At 42.8% G+C, this 20,924-nt stretch overlaps 1 protein-coding gene across 7 annotated transcripts in view; it reads left to right on the top strand.

Annotated features, from left to right (window-relative positions):
- fam13b (family with sequence similarity 13 member B) overlaps positions 1–20,924 on the top strand; it is a 207,305-nt gene that overhangs the window by 127,725 nt on the left and 58,656 nt on the right. For 5 of the 7 annotated variants that reach the window (XM_070878273.1, XM_070878278.1, XM_070878276.1 and 2 more), the window contains 3 exons: positions 946–1,011; positions 5,220–5,436; positions 13,019–13,157. In XM_070878273.1, coding sequence (XP_070734374.1) covers positions 946–1,011; positions 5,220–5,436; positions 13,019–13,157 — 422 coding nt within the window. The remainder of the gene's footprint in view (positions 1–945; positions 1,012–5,219; positions 5,437–13,018; positions 13,158–20,924) is intronic. The other 2 variants (XM_070878277.1, XM_070878275.1) reach the window with 1 other exon arrangement.

The raw sequence follows: 20,924 nt of genomic DNA, 5'->3' as shown, positions 1-20,924 counted from the left end.
TCTGGGTACTTGTGCATGAAACACAAGGTTAGTATGCAGGTACAGCAAGTGATCAGGAAGGCCAATGGAATCTTGGCCTTTATTGCAAAGGGGATGGAGTATAAAAGCAGGGAAGTCTTGCTATACAGGGTATTGGTGAAGTCACACCTGGAATAATGCGTAGTTTTGCTTTCCATATTAACGAAAAGATATACTTGCTTTGGAGGCAGTTCAGAGAAGGTTCACTCGATTGATTCCAGAGTTGAGGGGGTTGACATGAGGAAAGGTTGAGGAGGTTGGGCCTCTACTCATTGGAATTCAGAAGAATGAGAGGTGATCTTATCGAAACATATAAAACTATGAGGGGGCTTGATGGGGTGGATGCAGAGAGGGTGTTTCCACTGATGGGGGAGACTAGAACTAGAGGGCATGATCTTAAAATAAGGGGCCGCCCATTTAAAACTGAGTTGAGGAGGAATTTCTTCTCTCGGAGGGTTGTGGATCTGTGGAATTCGTTTCCTCAGAGCTGTGGAAGCCGGGACATTGAATACATTTAAGACAAAGATAGACAGCTTCTTAACCGATAAGGGATTAAGGCGTTCTGGGGAGTGGGCAGGGAAGTGGACCTGAGTCCATGATCGGATCAGCCATGATTGTATTAAATGGCTTGAGGGGCTGTATGGTCTACTCCTGCTCCTAGTTCTTATGTTCTTAAACAAATACAAGTCAGAATCAATCTGGAGTGAATCGCATTAATGTAGTTTCATATCTAAATCTCCATAAAACTGCTATGGCTCTTTTCAATATTTTAATTTGTGCTACATGTTTACCATAAAAGCAAATGCTGTTTGTGACTCGGGTAGTGAATTAGTTTTAATTGTATTTTCTGTTTTACTTATGTTTATGGGGTGTCTGTGACTGCTTGCTGCTCACACTGGTATTTTTGCCATTTTTTCATTCTATTAGCGCCATGTACAATCACTTTTCCCTTCATTGATTTCAAAACAATGCATCTTCAAAGAGATGGGGATGGTAAGTATGCTTTGCCATCGATCTGCATTCAGTCAACCAGCATTTAGAAATATGAAGAATAAAAGCTTGAAGTTACATGTGAAAGGAAATCTTATTGATATGTCTTGTTTTTTAAAAACCAAATAATCATAGGAAATGGAAGCCAAGTGAAAACTAATTTTTAACCCTTTGAAAACTGTTGAGCTGAATAATTCATTTTGTAAGTACCACAATTGAAGGTGTTCTGTGATCTTTGCTGGCAGTAAATTAATATTTTAACATTTCTAAAATTATACGCTGCTTGGAGTAGCCAGCTACATTATAGTTAGATTAAAAATTGTTCATAATTTTATGTATAGGTTTGATTATTTTGATTTTTCTTTTTCTGGATCTCATTATTTTTGATTTATGCAAGCCTACTATCTACATCTTTTAATATATCAATTGTAGAAGAGGATTGTGCACATAGAAACCAGGGGTTCTGCTTTCTTGATGGCTCAAATTATAAAGGTAATGAATAATTGAGCCATACAAATCAGGAACATGCCAGGTTTGAAACCGATCTATGCTGAGTTTGTTGGTCACCCTGGCAATAGGCTGCTGAAGTTGGCCTCAGTATCTCTGGATTATAGAAAGGTTCACACTTCTGATTACTATCCATTGACACCTACTGAAAATTACTTCTGTGAGGACAGGATCTGACTCGACTGCTGACCCCACAGTTAAATAGCTTGGTGCACATTATCTTACCTTATTCATGAAGAATGTCCATGTGGATTAGGTACTGAAGGGTAACCAGCACCCATGGAACTGTACTCTATTAAGGAGTCAATACCTTGAGCAGCGGAAGGGGAAAACATCCTAGATGATAGATGTTGAAGAGCTAAAGACCACAAGGAGCAAACCGATTTGTCAGTTTTTAACTACTCTGCATTTTGGCACTTGGGATTTTCAGGTTTTAATATGAATGCAAATAATTACCATTATACATGATTTTTGAATTGAAAACATCAAAATATTCAGCACTCAAAGGGTTAATATTAGGATTTTAAATTAGTATTAATTATACTATAAGTATTCAGTATTACACGTGTTTTTTGGTGTATACTTAATTGGTTGATTCACACTAATTTTCAGATTGTTTAAGAAAAATGAATCTTGATTAACTTTGATTTGACTATCAGTTGCCTGAAGTTTTAAGATCAGGATTTTGGCGCTTAATATGGTGCACACATAAATGGATGTATACTTTGCAGTATGTATGTGTTTCAGTTATATGTATGATTGAGTCAGAGTTGCTAATGTCTGCTCTGAGGAAAATATTGCTAGAAGTGAAAGATAGTCAAAACTAAAGTTAGCTATTTTGTAGTTTTTTGGGGGGCATTTTTAGTGCTCCATGGACAATTTTGCTCGTTGACAAAATATTTTCTGTTTTCAAAGCAAGCAGCTTTCAATGGGCAGAAAAGATCTTTAAAAATTGATGTTGCTAAAAAGGAGAATTGGAAAAAAGCGAATAGAGGGAGAATAAGAATAATGGTACACAGAATTGAAAGGTTTAATATTCATAAATTGCTTTTAGTTCTTTATGGCCAGTTATACTCTTGACATAGGAGTAACTTTATTGCACTATATGAACTGAAGTTTGAAAAACTGGCCAGCTCAGGGAGGCATCATTTCTCTGAACCTGTCCACAGTTGAAGGGTTAATCTTTGTGGCTCAGTGGGTAGCACACTCGCCTCTGAGTTAGAAGATTGTGGGTTCAAGTCCCACTCCAGGGACTTGAGCATATAAATCTAGGCTGACACTCCAGTGAAGTACTGAGAGTGTGTTGCAAAGTCTTTCTATTGCAAATTTTACCTTTTGTCGTTAATAAAGATATTTTTAAGATGTTAAATATCACATCACTGGAGGAACAGAGTTAATTTCTATTCATTGTTGCTGTCAGCCTTTCACCTATTCCTCCTGCTCTCGTTTCTTTTAACTCCTGAATCCTGGTTCGTTCATCTGGTTTAAAATTGCAAATAGCCAGGCATGATTGATGTAAAAAGAGGGGGTTCAAAATCTGCAGTGACTGCCAAGACTGAAGCCAAGAAGGAAAGTTGCCATTTAAATATCAACCCTGAAGGATTGGACTGGAAAACAACTGATGGGAATGTGCTCTTCTAATACTGGCTTTGGTTCCACTGTCTTTGAGATCTCCTCCCAACCCCCACACTTAGGGACATAAATTTCTTGCCGTGTACCCAATTTAGTGTAAGGCCCATGCTTTCGTACGCCTCAGTGAATGTGTTGACTATGACTTGGAGTTCAGCCTCTGTGCGCAAACGCAGGCGGCGTCCGTGTACTATAGCTCGATGACAGGTTGGGGTGGTCTTGGATATGGCCTGGAGATGACTGACACGAGACTCCTAAAGCAGGCGCTCTACTCGGAACTCCTTCACGGCAAACGAGCCAAAGGTGGGCAGAGGAAGCATTTCAAGGACACCCTCAAAACCTCCTTGATGAAGTGCAACATCCCCACCGACACCTGGGAGTCCCTGGCCAAAGATCGCCTTAAGTGGAGGAAGTGCATCCAGGAAAGGGCTGAGCACCTCAGAGTCTCATCGCCGAGAGCATGCAGAAACCAAGCACAGGCATTAGAAAGACCGTGCGGCAAACCAGTCCCACCCACCCTTTCCCTCATCGACTGTCTGTCCCACCTATGACGGAACTGTGGTTCTTGAATTGGACTATTCAGTCACCCAAGACCTCATTTTGAGAGTGGAAACAAGTCTTCCTCGATTCCGAGGGACTGCCTATGATGATGACCCAGTACTAAAATTATTCAGAAAAGTTTATATTTTAATAACTTTGAATTGTCTACATATTAAAATTAATATATAATGTAAAATATAAAGGAATTAACGGTTACAAAATGTTGTAAGATACAAATAATTTTTTAGGTACTCAAACATTAGAATTTTTTTTATAAATAAGTGTTTAAAAGTTTAAAAAAAAATGGTGTGGTTGATGACTACTGGTTTAAAAAAATATATTTTCTCTTTTGAATAAAACATTTCCATGGTTGAAATTAAAGCAAACATTTTATAGTGATGGTATGATTCCTTCTGCTGTCTTCTGATCTCTTTGGCCACATGCTGGCTGAAGGAACTGGTGACTTGCTCCTAAATGACTGCTTAATAATGCTCTAAGCTGGCCATTTGGAAGTTCATAAAAGTAGTCCCCTCTTGATTGTAAGAAAACATTTACCCTGTGCTTAGGACCACCCCACACTAGCATTGTCAAGTCATAAACTTGGTGTAGGAATGTTATACCTGCTTCTCCCATTGTTTTGGCACTAACCTATGTCACTGCACCACTTCAAGTGATCACTTTATTTATATGGAGGGATAAAGGAAAACTGAAACTTCCTAATTTATCCAGTTGAGCAGCTGAGCCATACAGATGATGTGTCACCACTCTGTGTTGGATTAACTGGTCCAAGCCAAGGTGGTGGTATGAAACGCTGTAGTTGCCAACAGCAAGGGTTTTGAAATGGGGGAGGAATTAGCCCAGATTTCTGTTTTTGAACAAAATCCAGGAGTCCCTGCTGAAAATACATGTATCTAGACTGAAGGTCAGTGTGGGCTAGATTGTGATATCTCTGAAATAATTGGTGCATTCAAAATGGGAGGGGAGAAAAAAAAAAGATGCAAATGCCAGGAAGGAAATTTCAGGTTAATGGTTTGAGTGGGGACATGTCTTCAGAATTCTATTTTGTGCTGCTTGCACTACACTGGTAATTATAACATAGCATCTCAAGTAATGGAGAACAAAAATTCTTACTTTTAAAGTAGAGATCACCCATTCTAGATTTCTTCTGAGAAATCTGTGGGAGGAACAAAATAATTGTGAAAACTTTTTTAATGAATGCTTAGGTTTTTCTTTGGAGAGCAACCAGCTTTAATAGGAATTGCATTTTATTTTGAGGAGGATGCCTACCCTGCCCCCCCCCCCCCACCACTTTCCCATGGGCTGTTGCAGATAAGATTGAATAAACATGCTTTTTAAAATGTTGATATTTGGGGGGTGGGGGGGATAACTGGTCATGAAGATGAAAATAGAGAAGTGGTATCTTCTCATTCTTGTGATGTGAAATCTGTTGCTTCAGTTTCTGCTGAATGGTGTTTAATTCAATTTGAATTTTTTTAATCATTATGTAACAACTTGTTTTCTTTTGTTCCCTGTAGATCCTGTTCCTGCATTTAAATCATGGCAGGATGAATATGAACATGAATTGGGAGAGGCACAACTCTCACCACAGGCAGGCAGACTGATTAGCCATCCCCTTGAAGAAGACCCACAACCTATGTTATGCCGTCGTTACCTTAATTTTGGTCACCGTCAACGCTTCCTGGATGAGTCTGATTCAATAAACTCCTCGTCGAAAGGGCTTTCCTCCTTTAGGTATGATAAGTTGTAGTGTTCTAGTGAGGCTTCCTTGTTTTTTTATTTTCCCCATTTCTGCCCTCTTTCAAGATGACGATTCTGCTGTTGTATCATTCCAGTTCTTTGGTACCATGCAATTTTCAGTGTCTCATTCAACTCTAGGGTAATCGCAACGGAGTGATTCTGTTCTTGATTTGCACATTTTCCAATACATCGCTGGTTTGCCATCTGAATTGGCCATTTGCCTTTTTTTCCCTTCCCTGCTCACCCACTAAAAAGTTCAGACATTGGCCGGAATTTTCCTTACCTTGGCGCGCGGTGGCCGACCCTGCTGCTGGCTCCATCACGCTGTATCAAAATTAACTTGCTTTAATGGGGCCTGTTAAGCCTGTCCTGTGCATTACCTGGCCCAATTAGATGGAGCAGGTCTGGTGATGTCATTCATTTCGAGTTTGAAGCCGGGATCCTCAAAGGGACTCTGGCCGCATTAAATTTTAAGTTTAATCTAACATAGTAGGTGTTGAATCTTTACTGTACAATAATATAATAAGTTATGTGAAAATATTTAAATAAAATCATCATTAAATACTATGACTCCATCTACAAATACAATCAAGAACATAATTTAAAAAGTACTTTTAATTGGGAAGCTATTGGTGCTTTAGTCATACTGACTCTTTTATATCCGTAGCTGCTACAAATAAAAGATGAGTGTGTATAGGTAATACATAAAATTAAACAGATTTTAAATGCAATTATAAAGAGGTGGATTTACAATCTTGTGCAAGTTCAGCAGAAGAGCTGCAGATTCCAACAGCGTAAGTGATGCTTACAATGTGTTGCTGGGATTTCTGCAGCTCTTCCATTGAAGTTAACAATGGACAAATGAGCGAACCTTTGCAGAAATTTACCCTAAAGTCTCAGACTGAAAAATTAAATTAGTCATATTCAGGGACTGAAAGCAAATTGGACCAGTGGAATGAGTGATGAGAATGAAATTGTTAGGATTGATGACTTGATTTAATGTGTAACTGGACAATCAAAGTATACTGTCAGAAAAACCTGATCAGAAACAACACAACTGTATTTAAATGCGATGTCATTTTTTATAGTGCGGGTCAATTCACCAATTATTGTTGAGTTGGAGGTTAACAGCTGAGAATGGCCAGTGGAAAAATAAAAATTTTCCAGTAGCTTTTCAAGTAGAACAGAATTTCCATCAATCTGTTAGCTAATTTGTTTTTATTTTGGTTTGTTTTCCATGCTGTCAAATAATCAGCTGGAACAATGGTCATGGAACTCGTGCCTCAGATTGACAGATGTGGTTCTTTAGTTGTGTGAATCCTGTGGCCGTGCAAGGAAATGTAAAAAGTGGGGGGGGGGGGGGTGGCGGGGGGAGGAGGAGAGAGGTCACAAGATACCACCATGGAAAATTCAGCCCATTGGTCTCAATTTTGGCCAGGAGTTGCTCCGTTTATTTTGGAGTAACTTGATTTTTCTGGCGTATCTTTAAAAATCCCCATTTTGCACACTCAATTTGACCCAGTGTAAGTGAGTTAGTTACGATATTCTTAGTTTTTTTTTCTCAGAAGGGGGCGTTACCAGCCACCTACGCCAGTTCTGCCCATTTAGGCAACTTTCGCCAGCTAATAGTTACTCCAAATCTACTTAGCCAGTGTATGTGACCACTTCAGAAAACCTTTGCGGAGAATTAAGAAATCAGACAATTTCGACCTGGGATAGGGGTGGGAAGGGAAGTGGAGAGGACCTGCACCTAAAGCACCAAGACTTACAAAGCACTAAACCTTGGAAACAAAAAGTAATAAGCATTCAATAACATAAAAAATAGAAGTAAGTCATACCTTCATAAAACTTGGCCCGGGAAAGCAGCGGGCTGGCCTGGGCTAGGGGCGGGATGACAACGCACCGGGAAGCCATTCAGTCTGAGCTAGGGGCGGGAGCGATTGAACTGCTGACATTGGAGCACACAGAGTGGCTGCAGCAAGCAAACGGAGAGGCTGGGGGTGGGGAGAGAGGTCACAAGACTCGAGGGGGGGGGGTGGGGTGGAGGAGGAGGGAGAGAGAGGTGTCAAGACTCAAGGGGGTGAGGAGAGGAGAGGACAAAAGACCTTTGTGGTCCATATACATACCTTGGCGGGGGGGTGGGGGGGGAACGAGAGAGAGAACTGCAAATCTGTGCTGCCTGCTTTCCTGCCGTTTTGACCGTTGAAAGTTTAACTAACTATGGGGGCAATACTATCAATGCCATACCTTCTCCGAGCGTTCGGCATCATTGTGCTACGTAGGAGACAATTGATTAGAGCTCATCACATCAGGAACATCAGAGGGTAGGAGGCCTTGCCCACCTCGGCAATTTCGAGTCAGGCATTCGTACCTGGACCTGAGTGATGCAGATTGTGTTTGTCCACAGAGAAGTTGCGCGTGAGCTCTGTGTTGCTGAGACCAGACTTACAGCCGAGAAGCGGCAGGTGGACTGCTTTGTCAGTTGAAGTGAAGGTTACAGCTGCACTTTCCTTCTATGCCTCGGGATCGTTTCAAGCTGCAACTGGAGATGTGTGCGCCATCTCTCAACGTGCAATACATGTCTCCATTCGCCAGGTCATGGCTGCACTGTGCGCGGAGGAATGACTTCTTCAAGTTCCCAATGGCCGCCCAAGCAATCTATGACAGGGCTGTGGGGTTCTCGAGGATTGCTGGCCTCCCAAAGGTACCAGGCTGCATTGATTGTACCCACATCGCCTTGTGAGCACCTTTGGAGGATGCCGAGCAGTTCAGGAATAGAAAAGGCTTCCACTCCGTGAATGTGCAGCTCATGTGTGACAACATGCATCGCATCATGTCAGTCGATGCAAGATACCCTGGCAGCACCCATGATGCGTTCATCCTACACAACAGCATTATATCTGACATGGTTGAGCAGCAGCCAGAAGAACAGAGCAGAGACAAAGGGTACGGCCTCGCCACTTGGTGCCCCTACGCGTAACCCGGACGGAAGCTGACCATCAATGCAACATGTCACACATTACCACGCGCAGCATCATAGGGCCCAAGTTTCCACACGATAAAAAACGGGCGCCCCTCCGAGCTGGGCGCCCGTTTTTTGCGCCTAAAACAGCGCCGGAAAAAAAATGCGCAATTCTGGAGCGCTTTGCAACTCCTTGTCTGCTTGGCGCGGCGCCCGGGGGGGGGGGGGGGGGGGGCGGAGCCTACACTCGCGCCGATTTTGTAAGCGGGAGGGGGCGGGTACTATTTAAATTCGTTTTTTTTCCTGCCGGCAATGCTGCGCGTTGGAGCGTTCGCGCACGCGCAGTGTGAAGGAAACATTGGCACTCGGCCATTTTTGTAGTTTTTTGTAGCTGTTTAATTTTTGAACATTTTTTAATAAAAGCACATTGCCATCAGCACTGAGGCTTCCTGCAGCCTTCTCACTGTCTCCTTCCCCCACCCGCGGGAAGAACGGGCGCCTCCTCCCCCACCCGCGGGAAGAACGGGCATCTCCTCTTTTCCCCCCCCCCCCCCCCCCAACCGCGGGAAGAACGGGCGCCTCAGGCTGACTGCAGCATTCTCCGTGCCTGAAGCACTTTTACACAGGTAGGAAGATGGTTTATTTAATCTTTTCTTTGCTTATAAATGTTTATTCGGGTTGGATTTATTTGTATAATATTTGTAGAAGTATAAATAAGGATTTATTGTAGAATTTAATGACTTCCCTCTCCCTCCCCCCCCCCACCTAGTTCTGGACGCCTAATTTGTATCCTGCGCCTGATTTTTTAATGTGTAGAACAGGTTTTTTCAGTTCTACAAAAATCTTCTCTTGCTCCATTCTAAGTTAGTTTGGAGTACGTTTTCACTGTGGAAACTTTGAAATCAGGCGTCAGTGGCCGGACACACCCCCTTTTGAAGAAAAAATTCTGTTCCAAAGTAGAACTGTTCTACCTGACTAGAACTGCAGAAAAAAAAATGTGGAGAATTGCGATTTCTACGATAGTACGTTCTCCACCAGTTGCTAATAAAAATCAGGCGCAAATCATGTGGAAACTTAGGCCCCTAGAGAGGACCATTGGCATCTTGAAACAGTGTTTCTGATGCCTGAGCCTTTCTGGGGGCTACTTGCAATACACCCCTGAGATTGTTGGTCAGTACACTGTTGTGTGCTACATGCTGCATAACTTAGCCATCATGAAGCAGCAGCACATGATAGTGGAAGAAGAGGACCGACCTGCGGTGAGAGTGGCTGATACTAATTTGGAAGATGCAGGTGACTCATAGGAGGAGGATGATGACGAGGATGAGGAAACCATGCGAGTTCCTGAAGCCGGAGCACGACGTCGGAGGAGGGCGGGCCATCGTGCTCCTTTAACGATTGCTCGAGCCTTGCGCCAGCAGCTCATCCGTGAACGCTTTACTGATGCCTGAGGGCTCAGCGACAACTATTCTGCATGGACGTGTTTATTTTTTGGAGTTGTTCCTAAATGTTGTGATTTGTGTTAATGGAACATGATTCAGTTTTAATGTAAAATATATTTTATTCAAAAGTTTACAATGTATTTAACTTTAGTGTAATAAAATTATTCTTGTATCAAACTTTATTTTAATATGACTCTTTTCAAGATCACTTATAAAGTTTTAAATTTACATAACTTAGAAAAAACTTTCAATTTGAAAACAGTTATAACAGTAACATCAACAGCAAAGAAAGGCTGCACCCATCTCTCATCCCTCTTAGTCTAACACTGCCTGCCGTACTTAGTCTTGGACTCTCCACCACCCCTGCCCACAGGCGGTGGCGCAGTGTATTTGGGCTTAGTACCAAGCTTATTTCTTCTAACATCTCGGTGAATGTGCACTTCTTCATGGGTGTTGGGGCGGGTCAGGTGTTAATGTGGAGGGCCCGGCTTGGGCCTCTTCAGAGGCTGATGTGGAGATTGCAGTGGGAGTGGCAGTTGATTCTGTCAATGGCACATGGCCTGGGTGTGTTCCCTTATTGCAGCAGCTAACTGACACATGCCCTCCCTCATGGCCTGTGTCATTGCCAGTGTCGTCCTTTCCACTATCTCTGACATTCCCTCCTTCATGGACACTATTCCCTCACTGATGTTCCCAGACATCGTTTCCATTTCCTGTGCCATTACTGCTACTTCTCCAGACAGTCCCGCTACCTCATCACTCACCCCACTGATGGTGTCCACGAGTGATTGGGTAAGGTCACTGCTCTCCCCAGTCAATGCTATGATCTGAACCACATCTGTTGCATCCTGCATCTCTGGAGAGCGTGGTTGATTTTTCCTTCCCCCTTACCCTGGGTCTGCCTTGCGGCACCCCAGTGGGAGGCACAGGCTGGGACGGTAGGGCCCTGGCTCTTCCATGCTGCGTCCCACCACCACTGGGACCTGCAACCTCGGTCACTAGGAAACCAAGGAATGTCGCACCAGAACTCAAACCACTAGTCACGGAAGGGGCTTCCAATGCCAACTCCATTAACGCGACCTCCTCAAGATTCAGTACAACAGTGTCCCCTTCATCCATCTCCATCTCCCCGCCCCCCCTCCCCCCCCATGTTGGTCTGGAGGGCTGGCTTGGAAGATGTTCTCCTGCTCAGGCTTGTCCACGTCTGATTTTTCTCTATCTTCACGATTGGCATCAGGTTCTGCAAAATATAACTAAACAGTCAAGTGGTTAGCAGCAGAGGAGGGGGCAGGATGCGTGGCAAGAGTAGGCTCTCGCATAGCAGGCCAGGCAACAGGTTGATTTGAAGGGCCACAATGAATTTTCAGAACTTGCCCTCTCGCTCAAGTGTAGGCCTAGCTTGTGCAGTACTGATTGTTTTTCTCCAGGTAGGACCCATCAAAGCAGCGACCCTCTTCCAAGGGTGTCAGTAGGTGTAGATTTGGCGAGTCTCTTCCTGTTCGATTTCTTTCCCTTTTTTCGTTGTGGGACAATTTCTTCTGCAAAGATGAAAATGCAACTTTTGAGAGTGTCTTTTTCTGCTGGATGGGACATATACAGCTCATCACATTTACAATTGCATTGAATAAATGAAAATATTACTTACACTAACTACTTGACCAAGGTCCTGCCATTTCTTTTTACACTAGCTTCCAGATCTCTTGGTGTTCACCAATGTGCAGAAATCTACTGCAACTTGGTTCCAGAGTTTCTTCATTTCTTTGGGTGGAACTTTTATGTGACCTCTGCTGGTATCCAGCTCCTGCCATCTGTTCTCAATGACATTAACTAGTATCTCCACTTCGTCATGCAAGAAATTCTTCGTTCTTGGTGCACATTGTTGCATTGCTGTATTGCTGCAGCTGCTCTGAGAAACTCGCAGCACTTTTCCAATGCTCTTCGACGTAGTGATTTTTCCAAACACACAGTCCTTATTTTGCATGCAGCAATGATTTTCAGAAATACAGCACTCCTTCTGGCACTTTTGCAGGCATGCAGCACTGATATTAACAAACAGAGCACTGCTTCTTGAATTCAGCAGTTAATTTAGTTCCACAGCACTCTTTCTGGCACCAAAACACAAGCAGCTACATATCTCTCTAAAAATGACCGATTGCCAACTTTCAGTGCTGCTGCGCAAGCGCGGACATCGGCACTGGACTCCACTGCACACGTGCAGACGTCCCGGCACTGTTTTTGGCGCAGGTCGCTGGCTGCACCCCCGACTCGACTGGCCACACTGTGCGACCACAGGGAGGAGGCCGGACAGCGGCCAAAGTGGGGAGGAATTTTTTCCGCGCACTTCTGAACGGAGAAAAGAGGCGCATCTCCGGTAAATGTGCCGAAAAAAAGGGTGGACCAAAATTGAGCCCAATGATTCTATTTGTAGTGGTCCCATTACTGATTCACCTGAGATCAGCTAATTGAGGAATGAAACGGAGACTAAAGCAAAATTCTGCAGATGCTGGAAATCTGAAATAGAAACACAAAATGTTGGAAATACTTCGCAGGTCAGGCAGCATCTATGGAAAAACCGAGTTAATGTTTCAGGTCGATGACATGGGCTACAGTTCCATGGATGGTAGTCACTCCTGTATTTTTCTGAAGTGATCATTTATTAATGTGAGAACCATGGCAGTAAATTTTGATAGGCTGTTTAATTATAGGGGTCCTCATTTACACATGCATGTCTATACATGCACTTCAACTGAATATAAATCAGAAGTGAGCATCCAGGCCAATTTCATTACCTTAGCCCCAAGTGCATTGAAGACAATCGTAATATCCTTTTTGCCACCCAGTAAATGAAATCGGCTCACTTGGGAATAACCTGGTCTGATTGGCCCAGCCATTGACAGGATAAACTCACCAGCCCTATCTTTATTTTTTTAACAGTGGTCTTTGGTAAATGTGGTGCATTAGAAAATATGTTTTGCAAACCATAGAACTAACTTTTTTTTAGCAGGAATCCAGTTTTTGCTCAGTAATTCTTTAAAAGCATGATTATTATTTGATGGAAAACTCCATATAAGTAATCAGCAGTAAGAGATTTTAGAAAATGATCCCTTTCTTTAGTTTTACAAGTGAAAGTTTTATTTTCTTTCCTTATTAAATGTTGTAATTATATTTCAAGACCTCGAAGATCATCATTTGATTCCAAAGATGATGAAAAGGAAGAGCAGAATCAATTACAGCTGACTAAAAAAATTCAAAACATCAAAAAAAAACTAAAGTTATTTGAAGAACAGTTTGAAAAGGAGAGGAAGTATAAGGTAAGCTATTTGAAAGTATGCATGAGATGAAAACTTTGTATATTAGTTGGTATAATAGATTGCAGCTGAAGGTAAACACTAATTTGAGAAATATTTGCTGCCAAATTTCCTTTCATTCATTAGTTTAAATTTTTTTTACTCATTCATGAGATGTGGGCGCACTAGCAAGACCAGCATTTATTGCATATCCCAAATTGCCCTAGAGAGTGGTAGTGAGCTGTCTTCTTGAACCACTGCAGTCCGTGAAGTGAAGGTACTCCCACAGTGCTATTGGGGAGGGGGAAGGGAGTCCCAAGATTTTAAACCCAGCGACGATGAAGGGACAGCAATTTATTTCCGAGTCAGTATGTAACTCGGAGGGGAAGTTGCAGGTGGCGGTGTTCCCATGCACCTGTTGTACTTGTCCTTCTAAGTGGTAGAGGTGGGTGATGAACCTTTACTGCAATTGTTTCAAAGCAAAATCAATTTTGAGTGAATGTGCTGGCAGCCTCCAGTTATGCAGAATTTTCTGCTAATATTTATTGACACAGTAATGAGAGATACATGATATGTTTCTTTTTAGTGGCAATTGAAAGCGCAAAAAATCCTTGAAAGATTGTTGAGGGATTCCAGTGAAACCCAGAGTGTTCCTGTAGCCCAATGCATGTTCAATTATATTGCTCTGTGCAATGGATAGAATTTTAGGTAATGATGCGCTATGGGGAACATAAGAAATAGGAGCCTGCTCCGCCAATCAATAAGATCATAGCTGATCTTCTATCTCAACTTCACTTCCCTGCACTATCCCCATATCCCTTGATTTTTCAGCAAGCAGGGAAAATGGTTTGAAAGGCTACTGGTTAATTTTGAATCACTTGGAAAAGTAATAAAATACTTTTCAACTTTTCACAAAGCAAAAAGAAATTAATTCATGTGTAATAATTTTGCTTCCCAAATGTCAAAAAAATCCACAAGTAATGGTAATCTTATCTGTGAGAAGTTCATAAATGTCAAAATTGCTGGAAATAACACTAAGAATTCAGTCTTCAGTTTGTTTTGAAAACTTTTGGAAAAAACTAAGATCACGACCCTCATAAGATGAGTGGATGTACCTCTGTGCTTCATAGTGTATGTTGGGGAAATTCGTCAAATTAAATATGTTCAGAATCCACAGCTGTGGTTGGTAACTCCCTTCAACTGTCCTGGGGAAAATATATTCAGCTGAAACCTTGGCTTCAGTAACTGGCTGAAGCCTTAAAAAATTAAGAGTATTACAAAACACAAGATAATTCAAAAGGATAAAATGTAATCATGTTATTGTGAAATATATAACTTAATATTTTATTTTGTTTAAAACCTTATGAATATTACAAATTCAAGTTACCCAGGAGAAATGGCAGACTAAAATTATCAAAAAGCTTCAACTGATTTGCCTTCCATTTAAAATAAATTGTAGGTCCCCTAACAGCTCATTCAGGATTTCTTGTTTTCATAAGTCCATAGTAGCTTCTTGTATGTTTTCCAGCTGCTTTTCTTGCTTTTGATTTGTATGTTCCCTATTTCTTTAGTTCTAATTTGCTGCTCTTTTACTTTGAGCCAATCCACAAAATATGATGGCACAAGTGTGACAAAAGGATATACGCACTGAACAAGAGATTTTTAATATATACAAAAAGTCAAGACTAAGTGTAGTTCTCAGATGAAGAAGGGACATGCTGTCCTTATTTTAATATTTTCATTATAAATTGCCATGTTTACAGTTATAATGGAAATTGCCGATGTAAACTTGTCATACAATAATTATCAGATTATTATTGGCCAGGTGCTTTGGACAAGTTGAAGTGTGTGGAGATTACAAGGCCAGCGAATAGGGCATTAGAAACGGTATAGATTTCACACACACATGCATGGCTAAAAAGCACAACAATATTTAGCATTAGGTGACCACACACTCCAGGTAGACTGCAGAGAGCTGATGCTATGTGAGCTGGAAGTAGACTCCTCCACACTCCGGTCTTGGCCGTTGTGCTGAAACTCCTTAGTAGGCCTTCCCAATATTTAGTACAACTGTTTGTGTGAGGCCAGCTGTTTTCTTTTCATGGCTGGGCTCCTGAAGTCCTCATCTCTATCCTAGCTGGGAGAGGACGACGTTCATCATTGTGCTCCTCCAAACTGTGGGTGCCACCAGCACTTGCTGCAGCCCGCTTGTGCTCGGTGTTTCACTATGTGCAGACCCTCTACCTCACTCTAACCCACACATTGTGCCAGTGTCTTGAGCTGGTGCTAGGAAGGGATGGAGCACGTGGCACTGCATCTTCAGGTGGATTCTGCTCCCCTGAGGTCTCTTTTTCATGAGGCTCTTGATGCTGAGAAACACCAAGATGTGTCAGAATGGCACAGAGAGACTGGACATGAGGAGGTGATAGTCTTGAGATGCAGCTTGAAGTTGTGAAGTTTGAGTTTGCTGCATTTTTGCTACGGTGAGTGAAAGGTTGCATGTAAAATGTAGATACCCTGTTGAGATACATCACCAAACTTTCCTTCATTCCTTCCCCTGGCCAAGTGACACCAAGTGCTGTATGCACAGCATGGCTGAGGGTAATGATACGTGCTACTCCCCCTATCCCTGTTGTTCGTCGCCTTAACATTATTGCTGTTTTGCTCTGTAGAAAGAAAGGTTGAGAGTTAGTGAATGATTGTTGAAAAGGTAAGTGGAGATGTGTGGTCCTCGTGCATATAGTGGATGTGTGGAGTGCTGGAGAAGCCAGATATTATTTGGATATCACACCCTTTTTCTTTAAGGGAACATACTTGCTCTGTACCCTCAGGATCTCTTCCTTGAATGCCTCCCACTGCTCCGACACTGATTTACCATCAAGTTGCCGTTTCCAGTCCACTTTGGCCAAATCCCATCTCCACTCAGCAAAATTAGCTTTAACCCAATTGAGAGTGTTTTTTCCTGGTCCACCTTTGCCCTTTTCCATAATTACCCTAAATCTTACTGAATTATGATCACTAGCACCAAAATGCTCTCTCACTGATACCCCTTCCACTTGCCCCTCTTCATTCCCCAAAACCAAGTCCAGAACCGTCCCCTCCCTTGTTGGGCTTGTTACATACTAGCTAAAGAACTTCTCCTCAATGCATTTAAGGAATTCCGCACCCTTTGTACCATTCATACTACTTTTTTCCCAGGTGACTGGAAGGCTGTATCCAGTGGGGTTCTGCAGGGCTCAGTGCTGGATCCCTTGCTTTTTGTGGTGTATATCAATGACTTGGACTTGAATGTTGGGGGTATGATTAAGAAGTTTGCAGATGAGACTAAAATAGGCTGTGTGGTTCATAATGAAGAAGAAAGTTAAAGACTGCAGGAAGATATCAATGTACTGGTCAGGTGGGCAGAACAGTGGCAAATGGAATTCAATCCAGATAAGTGTGAGGTAATGCATTTGGGGAGGTCTAACAAGACAAGGGAATACACATTAAATGATACGACACTGAAAAGTGTAGAGGAACAAAGGGACCTTGGAGTGCAGGTCCACAGATCCCTGAAGGTAGCAGGCCAGGTAGATAAGGTGGTTAAGAAGACATATGGAATACTTGTCTTTATTAGTCGAGGCATAGAATACAAGAGCAAGGAGATTATGCTTGAACTGTATAAAACACTGGTTAGGCTGCAGCTGGTGTAGTGTGCAGTTCTGGTCACCACATTACAGGAAAGATGTGATTGCACTAGAAAGGGTGCAGAGGAGATGTACAAGAATGTTGTCTGGACTGGAGAATTTTGGCTATGAGGAAAGATTGGAGATGCTGGGTCTGTTTTCTTTGGAACAGAGGAGGCTGAGGGGAGACCTGATTGAGGTGTATAAAATTATGAGGGGCCTGGATAGAGTGGATAAGAAGAACCTATTGCCCTTAGCAGAGGGGTCAACAACCAGGGGGCATAGATTTAAAGTACCGTATATACTCGCGTATCATGCGACTTTTGAAGACCTAAATTGTAACCTAAATTTGGGGGACGCATGATACGCGAGATACAAAATTTGCGGGTGTGAAGTGCTGGCCAAGATTAGGCTGTTAAGCAGACCGTATCCACGCTGAATCTCGGCAGGTATCTCCTGGGCTGGATTGCAGCCTCTATTGTCACTTGTACTGTATCTTTGCTGTGGTCTAGAGATCGCCACCCACAACTCCCTCTGAAGTTTGCTGCATTATTAGAGGCTTTAACAATCAAATCTCCATCTATCTCAACCCATGCTTCTTTTACCCGCAAACACAGTAGAGGCAAATCCGGAGCCTTCATATTCCCTCCCTTCGTAAATGATTTCTCTCCTTCCATCATCCAGTCATTCCATTTCTTTCTTGTATTGTCTTTAAATGGCTTATTAATGGATACGTCAAGTGGCTGAACGACGCTAGTCAAGCCAGCTGGAATGATTGCTATATCGGTGTTCAATTCGCAAACAGCTTTCACAACAGAATCCACTCAATGTTTCATGATTCGGTTGTTAAGGTCTGTATTCGATCGTTGTTATGTGTTAGGGTACTTGTTACGTGTTGGGTACTTGTTAAACTTGTTTGAAAGCCTAGCCTAGTGGCATCTGGTATCTCAAAAAAGTGACTCGCATGATACATGAGATATATGATAAAATCATGTTTTGGGGACGAAAATTTAGGGGTCGCATGATACGTGAGATCGTAGGATACGCGAGTATATACGGTAATTGGGAGGAGGTGTAAAGGAGATTCGAGGAGAAATTTCTTTACCCAGAGGATGGTGGGGGTCAGGACTCACTGTCTGAAAGGGTGATAGAGGCAGAAAGCCTCACCACATTTAAAAGATCCTTGGATGTGCATTTAAAGTGTCGTAACCACAGGGCTACATACCAAGAGCTGGAAAGTGGGATTAAGCTGGCTAACTCTTGGTCGGCCGGTGCAACACGATGAGCCAAAATGGCCTCCTTCCGTGCTGAAAATTTCTATGGTAACCACCCGGGACCAGGACTTTTAGCGCCTGGCACGGAAGTCCCACCCCGCTGCTGAATTGGGCTTACCGTCCCTCTAAGTAAGCGAAACACAATCTCCAGCGCTCCACTTCCTTTGGAGGCGTGTCCGGGGGCGCTACTGATGCTCTTCAACACCCTGCCCCTTCGATTAAAGGGGAGGGCCGCTGTGCACTTAACATGGTCGCTGATGGCTTCCACTGGGCCACCAGGGCAGCGTGTGACCGGGTCGGCACCCAAGACGGAGTGCCAAGCTGCATGATAGTGGCCCGAACCACACTAGGGCCGCCATCTTTGAGCCAACCCAAGAGTCGTGCGACAGAAAAAGATGGCTGTCTAGGGCGCTGGTGGCCTCCCCTTTAATCAGCGCCCTGAGAACAGATGTCTTCCAGCTTCGCAATCCACGAAGCTGGCATTGACATCCGCGCGCGACTCGCGGAGTGATTTCCCCCGTGGGGCATTAAGGGATTGGCTTGGGGCAACGAGGGCTCGCCGCACATGGCGATGACGTCATCGGTTGTGCGGCGGCCTGAGGCGCGGCACTACCAGGCAGTGCCTCTGCAAACTCCTGGGCAATTTCCCATGAGGCGGTAGCGGCCCCCCCCCCCACCCCGCATCCCCCCCTCAGGCGAAAACTGCCTTTCGCCCCCGGATGTGCTAATGAAGCAATAAAAAGGGGCAATTTCGCCCCCAATATCTAGAATACAATTGGCTTTTTCCCAAAGCCTCATCCTGAGGTGCTGCTTTAAATGTTCTGTGAACCTGTACCACAGCATTGGGCCTACTTCCATTCAGAGCATCATTACTGCTGTCATTTTTTTTTAACCAAAATCTAGCCCCTCACATTTAGTGACACTGAAATCCATCTGCCACTTTTTAGCCCATTCCCCATGTAATCAATACTCCTTTGCAGCTTTGTTAGTCTTCTAATGAATTAACTATACCTTCTATTTTGACATCATCTGAAAATTTCAGTACCTCAAGGCTTATATCCAAATCAAACAGAAGTGGCCCTAGAACTGAACACCAAGGGTCACCAGGAACGCTTTCTAACCACTCTGGAAAAACAGCTCTTAACTCCTATTCTAACCAATTTTTGCTATCCTCTCCCTAATTCCTTATACATTAATATTCTCTAGTTGGTATCTCTTGTGGTGCATTGTCAAAGGTGCTTGTAAAATCCATGTGCACCACATCTACTGCTTTTCCCCCATCTGTCATGTCTGTTACCCCTTCAAAGAATTATATGAAGTTTGATGTGCACATGTGTCCTTTTTGAAATCTGTGTTGGCTGCTATTCTCTCTCTATCTAGATTTCATCCTTGGTTAAAGATTCTGAAATTTCCCTACCATAGATGTTAAGCTAACCAGCCTGTAATTAGCTAGATTAGCTTTGACACCCTTTTTAAAATAAAATTGGTACCACTTTCCAGTCCTTCAGCGCATATCCATACTCAATAGAGCCCTGAAATATAACTTCTAGAGCTTCTGCAATTTCCTCCCTCAACTCCTTCAGAATCCTAGGATTAACTAATTTATCAAAAGTTTTCCTTTTATCCGTTACAATATCGCTCATCTCGTGCTCAGCCAGTTCAGAATTCACTTCATCTCCGATATCCTTCTCTTCATCTCCGATATCCTTCTCTTCAACAAAGACCAAAGCAAAATACTTACTAAATACCTTTGCCATCTTCTGATCATTCTGTATAAATTCTCAATTCTCCCCTCTCAGGTCCCTCCCCCTCTACCCCCAGGGGATCTGGGAACTGTGTGAATAGGGCAGGCAATAGCATGTCTTTTCAACAAATCCAGATTGAAGATTCCTTACTGAGGTATGCAGAGTCTAAACCAGAAATTGTAAGTTAGAATATTTAATTCAATGTAAAATCATGTACAAAAAGCGAAATAAAGAGAGAGATGGAATTAAGCGGAAGAGATATGAGAAAGAAAAAGTAAATTTAAGTTTTAATGTAATTTTTAATTACAAAAAATCTCCAACAATAATTAAAATCTGAAGGAATGAGACTCCACACTTGTAAAAGTAAATTTTCAGTGCCAGAGAGGTTGTTTAGTAGTAACTAAGATTTACCATGGTATTAAAAATCAAAAATCGACAAACCCTAGCTTTTTCTGGTGTGTTTAGTGGGTAAGTACTGCAACTTCACATTCTTCATGTGTTTTAATGTCAAATCTATCGGTGAGGTACCGAATACCGTCCACACCAGTTGAAATGTCTACGTTTACAATGGGCAGTCCCTTGTATCCGCCAAAAACCATAACCCTGAACCATTTGCATTAATGTCAATCTCAAATTTGCCGGTTATAGCTTCGTAAGTCCTCTGTTTATTTCGGGTGCAAACAATTGTGTTTACTTAACAGTTTGCACATTGTTGAGGTATACTAAGTGCAACATAAGTGAGTAAATAGCGCCTCGTTAATATTCAGTTTTCTTTTATGTACTTAGGCCACAATTTTGCCCATCATGGCGCCCAGTGAATTTTTAGGCGCCAAAGCTAAGTCCAAAGATTCCTCAGTGTTGGGCCAGTGTCTACTACCAGCACAAGAATGTTTGGTGCCAAACATTCTGGTGCAGGTGTACCTGTAAAAGAAGGTTCCGTGCCATTTCTTTACATAAGGGAAACTTTCCTCACCTACAAAATTTTTTAAAACCGGCGCAGAGACCCTAGAAACACCGTAGGAAAAACCCTTGCCTGCAGTCAGAGAAAATCCGCGCTGGCCCGCTGCTATCCCTGGCTGAAGGGACTTCCATTTAACTTACAGTTAA

Source organism: Pristiophorus japonicus, chromosome 4, assembly GCF_044704955.1.
Source record: "Pristiophorus japonicus isolate sPriJap1 chromosome 4, sPriJap1.hap1, whole genome shotgun sequence".
Classification (NCBI taxonomy): Eukaryota; Metazoa; Chordata; class Chondrichthyes; family Pristiophoridae; genus Pristiophorus; species Pristiophorus japonicus.
This window is presented reverse-complemented; position numbering and strand designations above follow the sequence as displayed.